The sequence below is a fragment of the Cynara cardunculus genome (assembly GCF_001531365.2).
Source record: "Cynara cardunculus var. scolymus isolate 2C chromosome LG 14, CcrdV1, whole genome shotgun sequence".
Taxonomy (NCBI): Eukaryota; Viridiplantae; Streptophyta; class Magnoliopsida; order Asterales; family Asteraceae; genus Cynara; species Cynara cardunculus.
The window spans coordinates 12,309,074-12,325,555 of NC_037541.1; the positions used below are offsets into that span (position 1 = coordinate 12,309,074).

The window sequence follows — 16,482 nt, forward strand, 5'->3', positions numbered from 1 at the left end:
AAAACCCTTGCACCCATCTCTCCATTGCAATCAGATCTGATTTCAGTTATGTTAAGTTTATAGTTCTTTCAATCTTCGTTCTCATAATGAGGCATCTCGATCTCATTTCATCAAAGCACAACACTCGACAATGGCGGTTCCTAGACTTCGTATCTCTCATATTCTTCGCTGCCATCTTCCTTTTCTTCGTTCTCGTTCTTACTCCTCTTGGAGATTCCATTGCTGCATCCGGCAGCCAAGCTCTCATCACCTCCACCACCGGCGCCAAGCAACGCCACCACCTCATTGCCTTGATTGAAGCCGGAAGAAACCTTACGATTCAGTCTTGTCCTTCTGATACTGTTGATTATATGCCGTGTGAGGATCCTAATCGGAATAGATTGCTTAGTAGGGAAATGAATTATTATCGGGAAAGACATTGTCCGCCGGCGGAAGAGCGACCGTTGTGCTTGATCCCTCCGCCTGAAGGGTATAATATTCCGATTCAGTGGCCGACTAGTTTGTATAAGGTGATTTCAGTAGAGGATTTCTTAATTTCTGCTGATTTTTTGTGTCTATTTATGATGGTATTTGAGTTGATATTTGGGTATGTTGAATTTGAACTTGAAGTTCATTAATTCTACTAAAGGATTGATATTTGTATGTTTTGAAAATCAATTGTGTACAGAGACAGAAACTAGGATGTGGTTATGATATAAACACTTGTTTTGATGAAGTATTATATGATGCAAGAGCAAGCTAATTCCTAACTATCATGCTCCTGCAATTATATTTGCTCAAATGTAAACAGAAACACACACACACATAGGGTCAGGTTACGGGAAAACCGTAAAAAAATGAAAAACCTGAGGAATACCCTGAGGAATACCCAGGCAACCTTTCAGGTATGCACATGTGCATACAAGTAATTTGTAAGCAATTTGTCTAGTATGCATATGTGCATAACATGCATACGTGCATAAAAACCAAGAAACAACTTCAATTACGTGTATGCACATGTGCATACCGTAGGGTGTTCCTCAGTTTTTCTTTTTTTGCAGTTTCCCTTGAACCAGACCCTATGTATATGTATATGTACATGCTCAAGTGTGTTTTATAAGATTGTACTTGTAGTTTTGTTGCAAACCAATCATTCAAGACTGCTCACATCGACATACCACATTGTTTCTTTTGCATTTTAGTAAATATAATGGTTAGGTTGCAGCAAACTTTAAGTGCAATGGCAAGATAATTAATACGGGATCTTCATGGAAACAATCTCTCTACTCCTCGGAGTAGAGGAAAAGGAAAAGGAAAAGTATGCGTAGATCCTACCCCTAGTCCCTATTTTTGAGTGAGATATAGGGAGTATGTTTGGTTTGGTTAGAAAACTAATCCATCCACTGATGCCATTATCCACTCATATTAAGAGTATTCCCTCGGCTCGAAAAGGTGCAACAATTTCTCTTTTGGTATGTATTTATGAAAGTTGCAAGAGATCTTTTAGCAAATTCTGAAGCTAAATTTAGATACTAACTATTGTAGGTAATTGTCGTCAATACAACTCATTGATGCTATTTATTTTAGTATAATAGGTTCTTCCATTTTTGTCATTGTTGGAGGGATTTTTGTATATTTGACTAATAGTCTCAATTTTAGAAAAATGTTTCAAAATTTTCATGGGGTGGAAGGTGTAATATGAGTCAGTGCATGACCATTTTGATTTGAATTAAGAAAGTGCGAAAATAAGGAGTTAATTAGGTTAGCAAGTGTCTATTATGAATATGTTATTTGGGTTCCCTTGTTTTGTCATTGAGGGCTTTTGGACATTTGACTATTAGTCATAATTTAAAAAGACTGCCAGATTTTCATGGGATGGAAGGTATCACATGATTCGGTAGCATGACCATTTTGATTTGAAGTAAGGAAGTGCCAAAACGAGGAGCTAGCAAGGGTTGCAAGAGTTTGTGTAGAAATCTAGCTTGTTTTAATCTCTTTTCAAGGTAAATCATTAAAAGACTTCTGTGGGAGGGTTCAATTGTGTTGTATACAATAATACATTATGTTGTGTATACCATGTGGCCGTCGATACCACATGAATGATCATCATGGCTCATACTTCATAAGCAAAAAAGCAAGTCCTTCACTATAGATACACTAATTCATTTTGTAGATAGATTAATTAGGTTGAAATTGTTAGAGTCCCACATCGGCTAGACTGGACCATTTCTTCTTAATATGTGTTGGAACCTCCCTTCCTGTGGCTTCAGGTTTAAATCTTGATGGCTTTGGAATCGAAATGGTAACAAGTATGAGGTTAGTGGAGAGAAAGAAGATGAAGAGTCCCACATCGGCCATACTTGAATCATTTCTCCTTAATGTGTGTTGGAACCTCTCTTCTCCCCTTAATGACTTTTTTGGAGATAGTTAATTGGGTTCCACATATTCTCATATGGTATCAAAGCTTATGTCTACCACTTTGGGGCAATAATCTGTACTCGTCTAGCCCCCTTTGATTCTCTCGACACTCTCGGACAATCTGTGCCCGTCTAGCCTTCGTTGGAGGGGGCATGTTAGAGTCCGGTATAGGTTAGACTTCGACCATTTCTCCTTGATATGTGTTTGAACCTCTATTTTGGAGAGTAATTAATGAGGTTCCACATATTCTCACAGAAACTTTGCATTGACAACAAATTGAGTTGTATTTGAGTTGCTAACCTAGCGTGAATTCTTTCAATTGTGATCCATGTGATAAGCTAGATCTTGGACTTCAAATTGTGTTGATGATCTGTTTCTAGTCCTGTGTTTGTACATTCCTATTGTGAATTAGGATGAATGTATCATCATTGGCAGATCTGGAATTTCAAAGCAAATTGTCTTTTTTTAAGAAGTCATGTCCATATGATATTACGGTAAAACCTATAGCAACCACAAGAAAGTTACCATTGAACTCATCATCTTAGTTTCTATACAGAGTAAAAATGTGATTAATTCACATTCTTTTTTCCCTGATGACGTTCTCTCTCTTAAAAAAAAGGAAAAGGTGGCGAGCTTAATGGTAATTGGTAATTTCAGTCACCATCATATATTACCCAAAATGACCCTATAATGACTTCTGATTTTTGAGGGAGAGGATCATTATTTTTATGGGTGTGTAGATTTGCCTCTAGATACCATGCCCATGCCCCTAATGACGACCATACATAGTTATATCGATTCCTATGGGAGGTTCAAATAAGAAGGCTAAATATCATGAGAAGGTAAGAATGGAAGGTTAAGATAATGTTTATATGTGAATCATTGAAAAAAATCTGTTTGAAGATGCATATGTGAACTTATATGAATAATATGTAACGTCACTTCACATATGCATCTCCAAATAGTATTTTTTTCGGAATTCTCAATGATTTCACATATGAACTATCCTCTAACCTTCCCTTCTTCCCTTTTCACGACATTTAGTCTTCTTATCTGAACCGGTCCCGTCGATTCATTACTCGCATCTCAACATTTTTTTATAGTACATAGTGAAAGGTTAGTGGTGGTCTGGATCCTTCTATACATGGCTCTTGTTAAATGTGTTTATAGCAGAAGCTCACTATTGCAAATGTATAACATAGATCTTTCATCATTTCTCCATCCCCAAATAAATGTCCACGGTGAAAAAGGCACATAATTTTAGAAAATTGTAATTATTACGCTTTTAGATTAACTAAATGACAATTTTACCCTTAATAATAGAGGGAATAATGAATTTTTTCATCTCATAATTAAGTATAGAATTGGAAAGTAGGCACTTATTTTTGCTTATTTTGGGATAAACTAAAATAGAAATGTGGACACTTGTTTTGGGACGGAGAGAGACCGAAATAGTATTCTATTTTTCTACATGTCTTTTCATACATTCTTCCGATCTACATCGTTTCTTCTTGGCCTTACACGAGGAACTCGTTTGTTTGTGTGAATGCTAAATGGAAGTGTTGTTGATTACTTTGTAAAAGAGCTTCCATTCTTATTCATGGTCAAAATATTCAAATTTTGTGAAGCATGCGTTTGATTGTGATTGACATCATTAAGTTTGGAGCAGTGGAATGGCGCAGAGTGGACCCTTTAAATTTTAATGAAGTTTATAATTTTTCATCTATGATTTTGGTCTTTGGGCTTGTTTTTTAGCAGCTTAATGCGACTCGGTGCGTATTCGGTCAGCTATACATGACTGTTTGTAGTGGCTTAATGATATATAAAGTGGCTTATTTGGTAAGCTTTTAGGGGGAGAGCTTTATGCAGAAAGCCAAGTTTTTTTCGAACCTGTCTCTCCCAGTTAAAAAGAACGATTCTTCCATCTATGAGAAAACCCTCTCAAACAAAAACCTTCACAATCTATACAGAGAGATTAATACACACAGACAACTTTATCCATGCAGGACTTAATGGAAAACCAACCAAACAGCCCCTTAGTACAATCCCTTACAGGTACTTAGAATATTTTAGAATATTCAAATTCACTCGATGAGAAAATTATCTAAAAGAAGAAAGGAATCCATGTGCAAATGTAAAGATTTTAAGTGTAAGTTTATAAAAGTATTGTTGGAAAATAAACAATCATGACAAAAAGGAAGGGAAAGATTGTTTACGATGAAGTTTGTTAATCTAGATTTGCATATTTCCATACATAAATTTGGTTCTTTTTTGTTTCTTTATATAATTTAATGGTACTTTAGAAGCTATGGTGTAAAGTTCTTCGATTACTCGAGTGTCAAGAATTGTAAATGGTGAAACATGCTCTAAATTCCTGTAACATAGCGTTAGATTCTCATTTCATTTATTTACTTTAACATGGTTAACCTGTGGCAATTTTGTTATAAACATGGCTTATACTACAACTTTTCTTCTCTTTTTTCATTGCAGATATGGCATGAAAACATGCCGTATAATAAACTAGCTGAGCGGAAAGGTCATCAGGGATGGATGAAAAAAGAAGGTCCACACTTCATATTTCCTGGAGGTGGCACTATGTTTCCAGATGGAGCCGTACATTACATTGAGCAGCTTGAACATTATATTCCCATTTCTGGTGGGGTTCTGCGGACGGTTCTTGATATGGGATGTGGGGTAAGATTTGAAGTATTCTTTTCTTGAATTTGTTACCATAGCAACATCTGTACTACAAATTGCCCGATTTAATACCCTTTTTAACTTTTACTGATTTAACAAATCTATTCATCACCTTTCATAGGACCTGTTTGTTAGCAGCTTAGTGAGCTCAATGAGCCTCACAGCTTATTTGGTCCCCGATATATGACTGTTTCGTAGTGGCTTAATCATATAGAAAGTGGCTTAGTCAATAAGCTTTTAGGAGAGAGCCTTGTGCAGAAAGCCAAGTTTTTTCCAAACCTGCCCTTCCCAATTAAAGAACAAACTCATTCCATCTATGAAAAAACTCTCCCAAACAAAAACCTTCCCAATCTATACAAACAATTAATCCACACATATCTTAATCCATACATGACTTAATGAAAAACCAACCAAACAACCCCTTAGACCGGAAACATCTGGGGGTCTTCACATAAACAACCGCTCTACCTCAAAGCGTATAGCCATAGAGGTTAGGTTTGTGTACATCACACCCCTCCTAGACCTTGTTTTCGGGTGGTATGTATTGGGTTTGTTTGGTTTGGTATATTCATCTTCTTTCTCTAATGAACGATTTCAGCAAGTCAGACAAGACAGATAAACATCTCGACAAGATATTAGGGTTTTGAGGAAAAGATCCATAAGTAGCGTTATTAAAATTGAATTTGCCAACTTCCAAGGAACTAGTATCCATTTATGCCAAAAGGCTATGGATATGGTTCTGAAGCAAACTGGCAGCATTACACCTTTCTAGTCACTTATGGAACAAATATTTATCAAATTGGCTAATTCGTCGTCGTCATTTGTTGAATGAACAAAAGATTGATGGTTTTTTGGATAACCATGGGTGTCCGAGCTAGCTTGCATGCACTTCGACTAATCTCATGGGAACTTGAAGTTAGACAAACCTCTAGTGGCCCTGAGGTGACTCGAACCGGTGAGCATTGGGGAGCAAACTTTGGGTTAATAGATAATTGATAGTTCATTAGTCATTTTGGTACTAATCTTTTTGTTTACCTACAATCGAGGCTTGTCGGTCTTTGAAATTCATATTGGTTAACGTTTTTTCAGGTTGCCAGTTTTGGAGGGTACCTACTAGCCGAAGACCTTTTAACGCTCTCTTTTGCTCCAAGAGATTCACACAAGTCACAGATACAATTTGCTTTGGAAAGAGGAATACCAGCATTTGTTTTGATGCTTGGCACTCGCCGACTCCCGTTTCCTGCGTTCTCGTTCGACTTGATCCACTGCTCTCGTTGCTTGATACCATTTACCGCACACAGTGGGTGTTCTTTGATTTCTAATATACTCTCTCTATGCCATGAGATTTCAGCATTTCCTTTATTATGACGATTCTAGATGAAATTTTTGTTTACCCACCATCATCATTACAAGTTGATGATAGTGATTTTAATAGTTAAGACTTCTTTGTCTATATTTATTAACTCCCTCCGTCCCAAAATAAATGTCGATGATGAAAAAAGTATACAATTTTAGAAATATGTAATTATTACACTTTTTGATAATTAAATGATAGTTTTACCCTTAATAATAGATGAAGTAATGAATATTTTCATCTCATAATTGAGGGTAGAATTAAAAAATTGGCACTTTTGAAAGTGGACAGTTATTTTGAGACAAATTAAAATAGAAACGTCATCGCTTATTTTGGGACGAAAGGAGTACAACATATTTTAAATACTCCCTCTGTCCCAAAATAAATATCCACAATGAAAAAGGGACACAATTTTAGAAATGTGTAATTATTGCACTTTTTAATTAACTAACTGATGATTTTACCCTTAATAATAGAGGGAGGGATGAATTTCTCTCTCTCATAATCAAGGGTAGGATTAGAAAGTAGACTCTTATTTTGGGACTAAGGGGTTGTTTGGTTGGTTTTCCATTAAGTCATGTATTGATAAAGTTGTCTGTGTGGATTAATCTATCAGTAAGACCGGGAAGGTTTTTGTTTGGGAGGTTTTTTCATAGATGGAAGGAGTATGTTTTTTAATGGAGGGGCAAGTTTAGAAAAACTTGGCTTTTTGTATAAAGCTCTCTTCTAAAAGCTTATTGAATAAGCGACTTTCTATATCATTAAGCCACTACCAAACAGTCATGTATAGTTGACCGAATAGGCTGCATGTTTCATTAAGTTGCTAACAAGCGGGCCCTAAAATAGAAATGTGGACCCTTATATTTCGGACGGGGGGAATATTTGATTAGTTGATCTTTTACTTAAACTATGAGTCAAATCAAACGTTGCAACCTTTATTGGATTGAGGGAGGTATGTGATAGCTCTTGCATAGCTTTTCTTACAAGATAGAATATTTCATTTTGCAGATGCTACGTATTTTATGGAAGTTGATCGATTGCTTCGTCCAGGAGGGTACCTAGTAATCTCGGGGCCCCCTGTACAATGGCATGGATATGAAAAAGAATGGGAAGATCTCCAGACAGTTGCTAAGGCATTGTGCTATGATTCGGTTGTTGTCGATGGGAACACTGCCATATGGAAGAAGCCCACGGATATTTCATGTCTCAAGAGCCAAAAGCTCGGGATCAAATTGTGTGACGAGTCAGATGACCCTAGTTCTGCATGGTAATTTAATATGCATATGCATATATATATATATATATATATATATAGGGTGGTTCGGGATAACCACAAAAAATGAAAAATTGGGAACACCTTGGTACATGTTCAACTTTATGGTATGCATATGTGCATACAAGTAATTGAAGCCATTTCTTGGTTTCTATGCTAAATTACTTACAAATTACTTGTATGCACATATGCATATCGTAAAGTTGAACATGTACCAAGGTGTTCCTCAGTTTTTCACTTTTTTTAATGTTTTCCCCTGAACCTGACCCTATATATGAGTGCGTGTATGTATGTACTCATATATGTATATCTGTGTGTATATAGACTTTTAGAACCATCATATTTGGCTTTTCTTTGCAAATAAATCATCTTTATTGGGAAATCACAGAATAAACATTACATTTTGCAAAAATGAGCAATTTTTTAAAGCAAAATTCCAAGTACAAAGGTTTTTTGTCCTTCTACTTTTATAGTCTGTCCAAGATCGCTTATTTTTGCCAATTATTGTGTTTTTGGTATTTTTTTCAGAATAATGGTAAATTTGTAACCTATAAGTCAAGTTAAATGGTTCAAAAAATCAATTGGCTTTGAAACCTTTATATTTTGCTTTTCAAAACCTTTGTTTTTTGCAAAAAAGAACACTTACACTTTGTAAGAATGAGTGGTTTCTGGACAAAAATCTTGAGCAGGATGTTATTTTTTCTGCATTGCATCCACAATTTACCTAAACTCTCATTCTTGCAAACTATACCTTTTGTTTGGTGTTTTCTTGAGAATGATGGTTGGCTTGCAATAAAAAGCCAATCTCTCTCTTTCTCTCTCTCTCTCTCTCTATATACACATGTATGTATGTATGTATGTAAATATACATATAAGGGCTGGTTCAAATAAGCAGGCTAAATATCGTGATAAGGTAAAAAGGTAAGGTTCATATGTGAATCGTTGGAAAAATCCAAAAAAAGCTATTTGAAGATGCATATGTGACCCGATGCTATTGATTATTCATATGGCTTCACATATGCATCTTCAAATGGATATTTTCAATGATTCACATATGAACCTTCCCTTAACCTTCCATTCTTACTTCCTCACAATATTTAGCCTTCTTAGTTGAATCTCCCACTATATATATAGAGAGAGAGAGTGAGAGAGAGGTTCAGGGGAAAACCACAAAAAATGAAAAACCGAGGGACACCCTAGTAACCATTCATCTATAAGGTATGCAACATGTGCATACAAGTAATTTGCAAGTAATTTTTCCGGTATACATGTGCGAATAACATGCACATGTGCATAGAAAGCAAGAAACGTCTTCAATTACTTGTATAGACACGTGCATACCATATAGATGAATGATTATTAGGGTGTTCCTTAGGTTTTTATTTTTTTGGGGTTTTCTCCGTGAACCTCACTCTCTCTCTCTCTCTCTCTCTATATATATATATATATATATAATTCTCTAGTCTATCTGGTTTTATATGCGTACAAACCTGAATATTGGAACTTTAAACCTGATAAATACGTTGTTGCTGCAGGTACTATGGGTTAAAACAATGTGTGAGCTTGCCGTCTTCCGTCAATGGAAAACTTGCCGTTGGTGCAATTCCAAAATGGCCGCAAAGACTAACGAAAACTCCATCAAGGGCTACCGTAATTAGAAATGGAAACGAGGAGTTTGAACTCGATACTCGCCTCTGGCAGCGGAGGATTTCTTTCTACAAAGAATCATTGAACTTGAAGCTCGGGACCCAAGCAGTAAGAAATGTCATGGATATGAATGCATTTTTTGGTGGCTTTGCTGCTTCCCTTATATCCGACCCATTGTGGGTGATGAATATTGTTCCACACAATAAGCCTTCAACTCTAGGTGCTATCTTTGATAGAGGACTTATTGGCGTTTATCATGATTGGTGAGCTATTGCTATTTGCTTATGTATTGTTCTTCATTTAGTAATTGACTTTTCGAACCATCTTTCAAAAATGCAAAAAAGAAGTCTACCCTTTTGCAAGAATGGTCAATTTTGGACAAAAATAGCAAATTATGACGAATTTCGAGTTTAAATGTTCATAATTTGTTCAAAATAGCACACTTCCGCAAACTGTGGTGTTACCCTTTGTCCTTTTTTGCAAGATTGTTCCTTAGTTTGCGAGGTCATGGATGATGGTTCAAAAAGTCGATATCTCTTTTCAATGGGATCATGAGTAGCGGTTGACTAAGTCATGAATAAATTGCAAGTCGCTATCAATTGAATCAACTATCTGTATTGAACTAGTATTAGTCTATATTTTCTTCTTTGTGTGTAATCTATGTAAGGTGCCATCTACTCCCTCTGTCCCATGAAAATTGCAATAATTTCCATTCGGGGATTCACTAAAAATTTCAATATTTCCATTTTTGGGAAGTTTTTAAGTTCCAATTGCCTATTTGTCTATCGTATTTATTACGAAATGTTGATAATATTGATTTTGATATAGTAGAATATCTTGTTTTGCGTTACTTGAGGGTGTCTTAACCGGTCGCTTTTATTTTTATGGGACAACGAGTGCAATTTATAAATGAAAGAAGTAGTAATAATTCATATTAGATGACTCGGGTGGTCAAAGTGACGTGCAATATTACTCGCTCTGACCCAAAATGAGTGTCCATGTTTTTATTTTAGTTTGTCCCATAATAAGTCTTCACTCTAAAAAGTAAGGAGCCGTTTACTAAACGCTTACTTGGTAAGTGCTTACCGAATAAATTTCCTTGTCGGATGAACATGACAAAGGCCAAGAATCTTACCGGGTAAGAGCGATGAGAAGGATGGAGATTCTTAACCGGTAAGTGAAGATTGCAACTCTTACCCAGATAAGCGCTTACCCGGTAAATTGTTGCATTCAATACGTTTTGATGTACTAAAATCTTACTCATCAAAATAAGTTATAGTGTTGACTCCTATAGGTAAGCACTTACCGGGTAAGCATTTGGGTAAACAACCCCTAAGTGTCTACTTTCTAATTCTACTCTTAGTTATGAAATGAAGAAATCCATTACTCCCTTTGTTATTATGGTGTAAATGGTCATTTAACTAATTAAAAAGTGTAATAAGCCATTTCTAAAACTATATTTTTTCATTGTGGACATTTATTTTGGGACGGAGGGGGTATTTCATTTTATTGATTTTTGTGTTCCTGACAACGTTATTTTAGTTTATTATGAATACCGCAATTTGGTGTTAACATTCAACTGTTTGACACATTATCTTGATGGAGACTTCATTTCTTTTGTTCCTCTAGGTGTGAACCCTTCTCAAGTTACCCTCGGACTTATGACTTCATCCATGTGGCTTCATTTGAGTCACTCATAAAGGATCCGACTACCGGCAAGAAGAGGTATTGAACTCTTGCTCATTGAACTTTATGCTTGGTAACTTAGATAAGCATCAACATCTCATGACTATTAGATTGACATGTCACTATTGGATCGACATGTCACTATTGGATCGACATGTCACTTATGCTCATTATATGTTCATGAAAACTATGATAGTTGGTAGGAACTATACTCATTGCTAATGTATGAACATGCTTATTCTCTCGCCAATCCATTGTGCGGTCTTAGTATCAACACGATGGAGTCCCATATCAGCTAGACTTGGACCATTTCTTCGCGGTATATGTTGGAACATCCCTTTTCTCCTCAAGGGCTCTTTTCGAGAGTAATCTAATGAGGTTTCACATATCCTCACACACTATTAGAGCCAAGGTCTACCACTTTAGGGACTTGACGATACTCTGAGACAATTTGTGCTTGTCTAGCCTCTGTTAGAGGGGGCGTATTGGAGTTTTATCGGCTAGACATGGGACCATTTCTTCTCAGTATATTTGTTAGAACCTCCCTTCTCTTCTCAAGGGATCTTTTGGAGAGTAATCTAATAGGCTCCACATATTCCCACACAATATTAGAGCCAAGGTCTACCACTCTAGGGACTTGACGACACTATGGAACAATCTGTACCCATCTAGCCTCCGTTGGAGGGGGCGCATTGGAGTCCTATATCTGCTAGTCATGGGATTGTTTCTTCTTAATATATTTGTTGGAACCTCCCTTCTCTTCTCAAGGGATTTTTTGAAGAGTTATCTAATGGGGTTCCACTTCCACATATTCACAGACAACACCATCATAGTTCCATCATAGTTGAGTTAAAAAAGCCTTCCACCATGAGAAAGGAATGCTAGATAAGACTTAAGAGTACAATTGTCAAGCTAAAGAGAAGAAATTTAGGGTTGTTTGGTTCAGATGGGGGAATGAAAATGGGAATGAATTTTCATTTTGCCCCCATTCCCAATTTCATTCCCCCCAGTTTAACGTGGAATGAAAATTTGGGCTTCTTGAGAAATAGACTCATTATATTAAAATATAAAACCAAATAGTTTCTTTTATTTTCAATGCCATTAATTACTGCTTAATACCTCTAACCAAACATCCCCTTATTATTTTATGTTTTATCTCTCCTTTTATCCTTCACATGGATGGATTACGTAGAACTCTCTTTACTCCAAATTCTGAAGGTAATATTCTAGTCCTAGAGAAGGTTATAGGTTCATATAAGAAAATGACTACATGCACGTATGAAGAGGATTCTAGAATACTGAAGGATGCAAGAGATCCTAGAAGGCTAGAACGTCTTCATAACTGTAGCCTAGCAACTAGGGAGGTGGACATCCCTGCAGAAGAGAGCCCTATAACCTTTGGTAGACCATGAGCACGCCTCTAAGACAACCTAAAGAAACCTAGAGATGTCTAAAGCCTTGCTTAGTGAAAACTTATAATCATGTCGTGTAAGCACATATCTATGAATATAACTCGCAAAATGAAAACGTTAAATGGCCCGAGTTAAGTAAAGTTTCATTCGACTTTAAACACCTTAATGTAACATGACACTTGTATCACAAGTTTTCCGTGCATTCGTGCCTTTCAAATGATGTTTTGTGCCTACCGGAATGCCAACAAAGCATACACTAAGGAATGCGGCTTCAAGACTCTAGAATTAAGTAGGAACTTATACTATTTGCTAATGTGTTCTAACATTCACTTATATCTCGTAGTGTTGACTACGAACATCTAGATTGCCCGTGATGCATAAAGAAAGCCAAATTTTTCTTGTAGATGAACCTATAAGCTTCTAGATCACTCTTACATCTAGAGTTTTCTTTGAAATATATTATCTTATACATGGCAAAACTCACACACACTTCTCACATTTGGTGAGGCTTGAACCTTTGACCTCCAGCAGGAAGGTTGGGCTTTACTAGTAACCTAGGTACCATTGGGTTGATGACCCATTGGTATAGGATGTCTAAGGGCCCATTTTTTAGCAGCTTAGTCAGCTTAATGGGACTCAGCTTATTCGGTCAACGATGCATGACTGTTTGGTGGTGACTTAATGATATAGAAAGTGACTTGTTCAATAAGCTTTAAAGGGAAGCTTTATGTAGAAAACCAAGTTTTTTTCAAACCCGCCCCTCCCAATTAAAGAACACGTTTTTCCATCTATGAAAAAACACTCCCAAACAAAAACCTTCCCAATCTATACAGACATATTAATCCACACAGACAATTTTATCGATTCAGGACTTAATGGAAAAGCAACGGAACAACCCCTAAGACTCTTGTAAAAGTCGAGTCATCTCATTTGCAATGGTGGCTACAGGCTACCTCGCTCTAGCGACGATTAACTTGCATACTCCCTCCGCCCCAAAGTAAATGTCCACAATGAAAAAGATGTACAATTTTAGAAAAGTGTTATTGTTACACTTTTTGATCAATTAAATGACAATTTTATACTTAATAATAGAGGGAGTAATGAATTTCTCCGTCTCATAAAGTTGGCACTTATTTTGGGACAAAATAGGGTAGAAATGTGGACACTTCTTTTTGGGATGGAGGGAGTACAGTCGTAGGAAACCGTCTTTCAGAAAAGTTGCCCTAAAAACTTAAGTCTAGAATCAAGCTTTCCTAATCGTTTTTGCAGTCCGAGGGTTTTCTCGTCAATAAATTCTTTACCTTTTAAGGTGGAGGTATGGTCTGATTCTATGTAGCCTTTACGGTTATTTGTTTAGAGTTAGTTTGGGATTAATTTTTCGACTTTAGGGTTAATTTGTTTATATTGAGGTTAATATGTTGTATCTCGATTCTATCATGTTGTATCTCGATTCTATCATGTAGAATCACCAAGTGGAAAACTGAAAATGCACCAAAAAACGATAGGTTTTAAAGTTTTAAGAGAATATTTTGAAGAAAAAAACTAGCGAATCAGTTTCATAATGACTTAAATGTTTAATTTATATTTAATCGACCAAAGTAGCAAAAAACGGAATCCGTGTAATAATTTTATAATTACTTTTAAATTTTTTATATTACGATAATTATTCTGTGATACCATGTCAAAAAATCCTGGATCGGCCACTGACTCTAGGTACATCCTTCCCCTGTATCGTACTTTTGGATGAGATTTACTGGGTTTATTTGGTTTGGTTTATTTCAGTATTTGTAAAATCTATAAAATATCCTTCAATAATGATGTAAAAAGAGAAATCTTGTAACGACGAGGAAGGGCAAATAGGTCATTGTGACCGAAAACTTCCCGGAAATGGAATCATTGCTCTATTTGAATGTAAATTTTATGTGTTCTTTTTTTTTTTTTGCTTTTTTGCAGATGTAATATTGTGGATGTGATGGTCGAGATAGATCGGTTATTACGACCCGAAGGAACATTCGTGGTTCGTGATTCACCAGAAACAATTAAAAAATTAGATTCTGTTGCTCGTTCAGTAAGATGGGAATCTACGATACACGATACAGAACCAGAATCACACATGAATGAACGAATCTTAGTTGCTACGAAACCACTTTGGACATTGACGTCGTCCCAATGATACGTTCGTTTTTTTGTCTTCAAATACAGGTAAAGAAAAGTTATTTCCGGATATCGTCGTCTTTCTTCATGTGTACGTTATACAGTATTATCAGAAACTTAATTCATGCATCAAAGGGTGCAACTTCATTGCTTGTTATGCAAGTTATCTACTCGTAAATTTCTTGCATACGGACGTTGGAGATCGACGAATGGGGTTGATTTCTTGATGTGCAAGTTATCTTATGGAAACTTGCTGTATGCATCAAAGGATGTTGCAGGTTTCTTGAAGTGCAAGTTATCTAATTAGAAACTTGTTGCATGAATCAAAAGGGTGTAAAGGGTTTGATTTGTTTCTTGATGTGTAAGTTATTTACTAGAAATTGCTTTTGAGCATTAAAGGATGTAGGTTTCTTTATTGTTTTTCATTAATGATTTAGGGGGGTGTTTGGTTCATTTCAGTATGATTTATGAGGTGTTTTGGTTCGTTTCAGTATAATTTATGGGATGTTTATGTTTGTTTCAGTATGATTTATGGGGTGTTATGGTTCGATTCAGTATGATTTTAGAAAAACCAGTGTGTGACACCGTGCGTTGCGCAATGATGAAAACTTTTTGTTAAAAAAATATATTTACTTAAGATGAAACATAAATTTTCAATTAGCAACTATTGGAATAAAATGTAAAACGATGAACATACTGAGAGCGTTTTAAAAGTATAAAATTTTTATTGACTCAATGTATTACACTTATTCGAACCAAAAAGACGACAATTTTCTTTTTTGAGTTTAATTTTATTTTTCTCGTTTATTGTTCACAAGGTTCACATGTATTTGTTAGATTATTACACTTCTTAGATCTCCAGAGTACTTTTGGACTGATGGAGTATAATTAGGTTAAAGAATTAGAATCGTCATATGTTTTCTTTACTTTTGAAATATATATATATATATATAGGGGCCTAATTAAATGAGAACTAATTAGTTTGTGGTAACTGTGAGAACCAATATTAACCACAAATCAATATATAAATTAGGAAATTTATAATTTTGGTAATTTTGAATTAAAATATTAATGCAAAGATATTTTTGATATTTTAAAACTTTCCTCCCTCCTCTCTTCTCTCTCCGGCCACCATCCGTCGGCCACCGTTGTCCAGTGATACTACAATGGTATCACAATGCATCATATATGTGCTTGGGTATCACATTGATGTCGTTTGTGTGGTCGATCGAAGATGTAACACAGTGGTATCACTATGCATCTTATATATGATTAGGTATCATATCTTTTGTTTAACAGAGTCAATATTTTTAGGTATCACAGTGGTATCATAGTGGTATCACCGGAGGACGGTGGCCGGAGAGAGGAGAGTTTTAAAATACCAAAAATATCCTTGCATTAAGATTTTAATTTAAAATTACCAAATTTATAAATTTCCTAATTTATCTATTGATTTGTGGTTAATATTGGTTCTCACAGTTACCACAAACAACTCAGTTCTCCTTTGAATAGACCCCTATATATGTATATATATAGGGTTGGGTTCACGTGAGACCAAAGGTTTTTCGTGAGACCCGTAAGACCAATTTATGTTCGTTGATCAACTTTATAAGTTAATGATCTAACGGTCTAAATTGCACGGTGGCAATTTTGTGATTATTGAGAAATCTTGTGGCGTTTATGAATGTTTAGATTGTCAGATTATAGATCTAATCCAAGAGTTGAAAATTGGTCTTACGGGTCTCACAAAAAATCATTGGCCTCACATGATCCTAAGTCTATATATATATATAGGTCTGATCAATGAGAACTGTTTTGTTTGTAATAATCGGGGAAATCTAATCTCAACCACATATAAAAGA

The 16,482-nt window shown here is 35.8% G+C and overlaps 1 protein-coding gene across 1 annotated transcript; it reads left to right on the forward strand.

Moving 5' to 3' along the window:
* LOC112526568 (probable methyltransferase PMT13) lies at positions 1–15,141 on the forward strand. Its single transcript, XM_025136909.1, has 7 exons — positions 1–509; positions 4,888–5,091; positions 6,184–6,394; positions 7,457–7,715; positions 9,257–9,631; positions 10,998–11,093; positions 14,420–15,141. The coding sequence occupies exons 1-7, from the start codon at positions 87–89 to the stop codon at positions 14,637–14,639; spliced, it is 1,788 nt and encodes a 595-aa protein (XP_024992677.1). The 5' UTR covers positions 1–86; the 3' UTR covers positions 14,640–15,141.
* The last annotated feature ends 1,341 nt before the right edge of the window (positions 15,142–16,482 follow it).

Coding starts and splice junctions, on each gene's coding strand:
- LOC112526568 (XM_025136909.1), top strand. CDS start 87: ATGAGGCATCTCGATCTCATTTCATCAAAGCACAACACTCGACAATGG. Junction 5,092..6,183: donor TTCTTGATATGGGATGTGGG/GTAAGATTTGAA, acceptor ACGTTTTTTCAG/GTTGCCAGTTTTGGAGGGTA. Junction 7,716..9,256: donor GATGACCCTAGTTCTGCATG/GTAATTTAATAT, acceptor TTGTTGCTGCAG/GTACTATGGGTTAAAACAAT.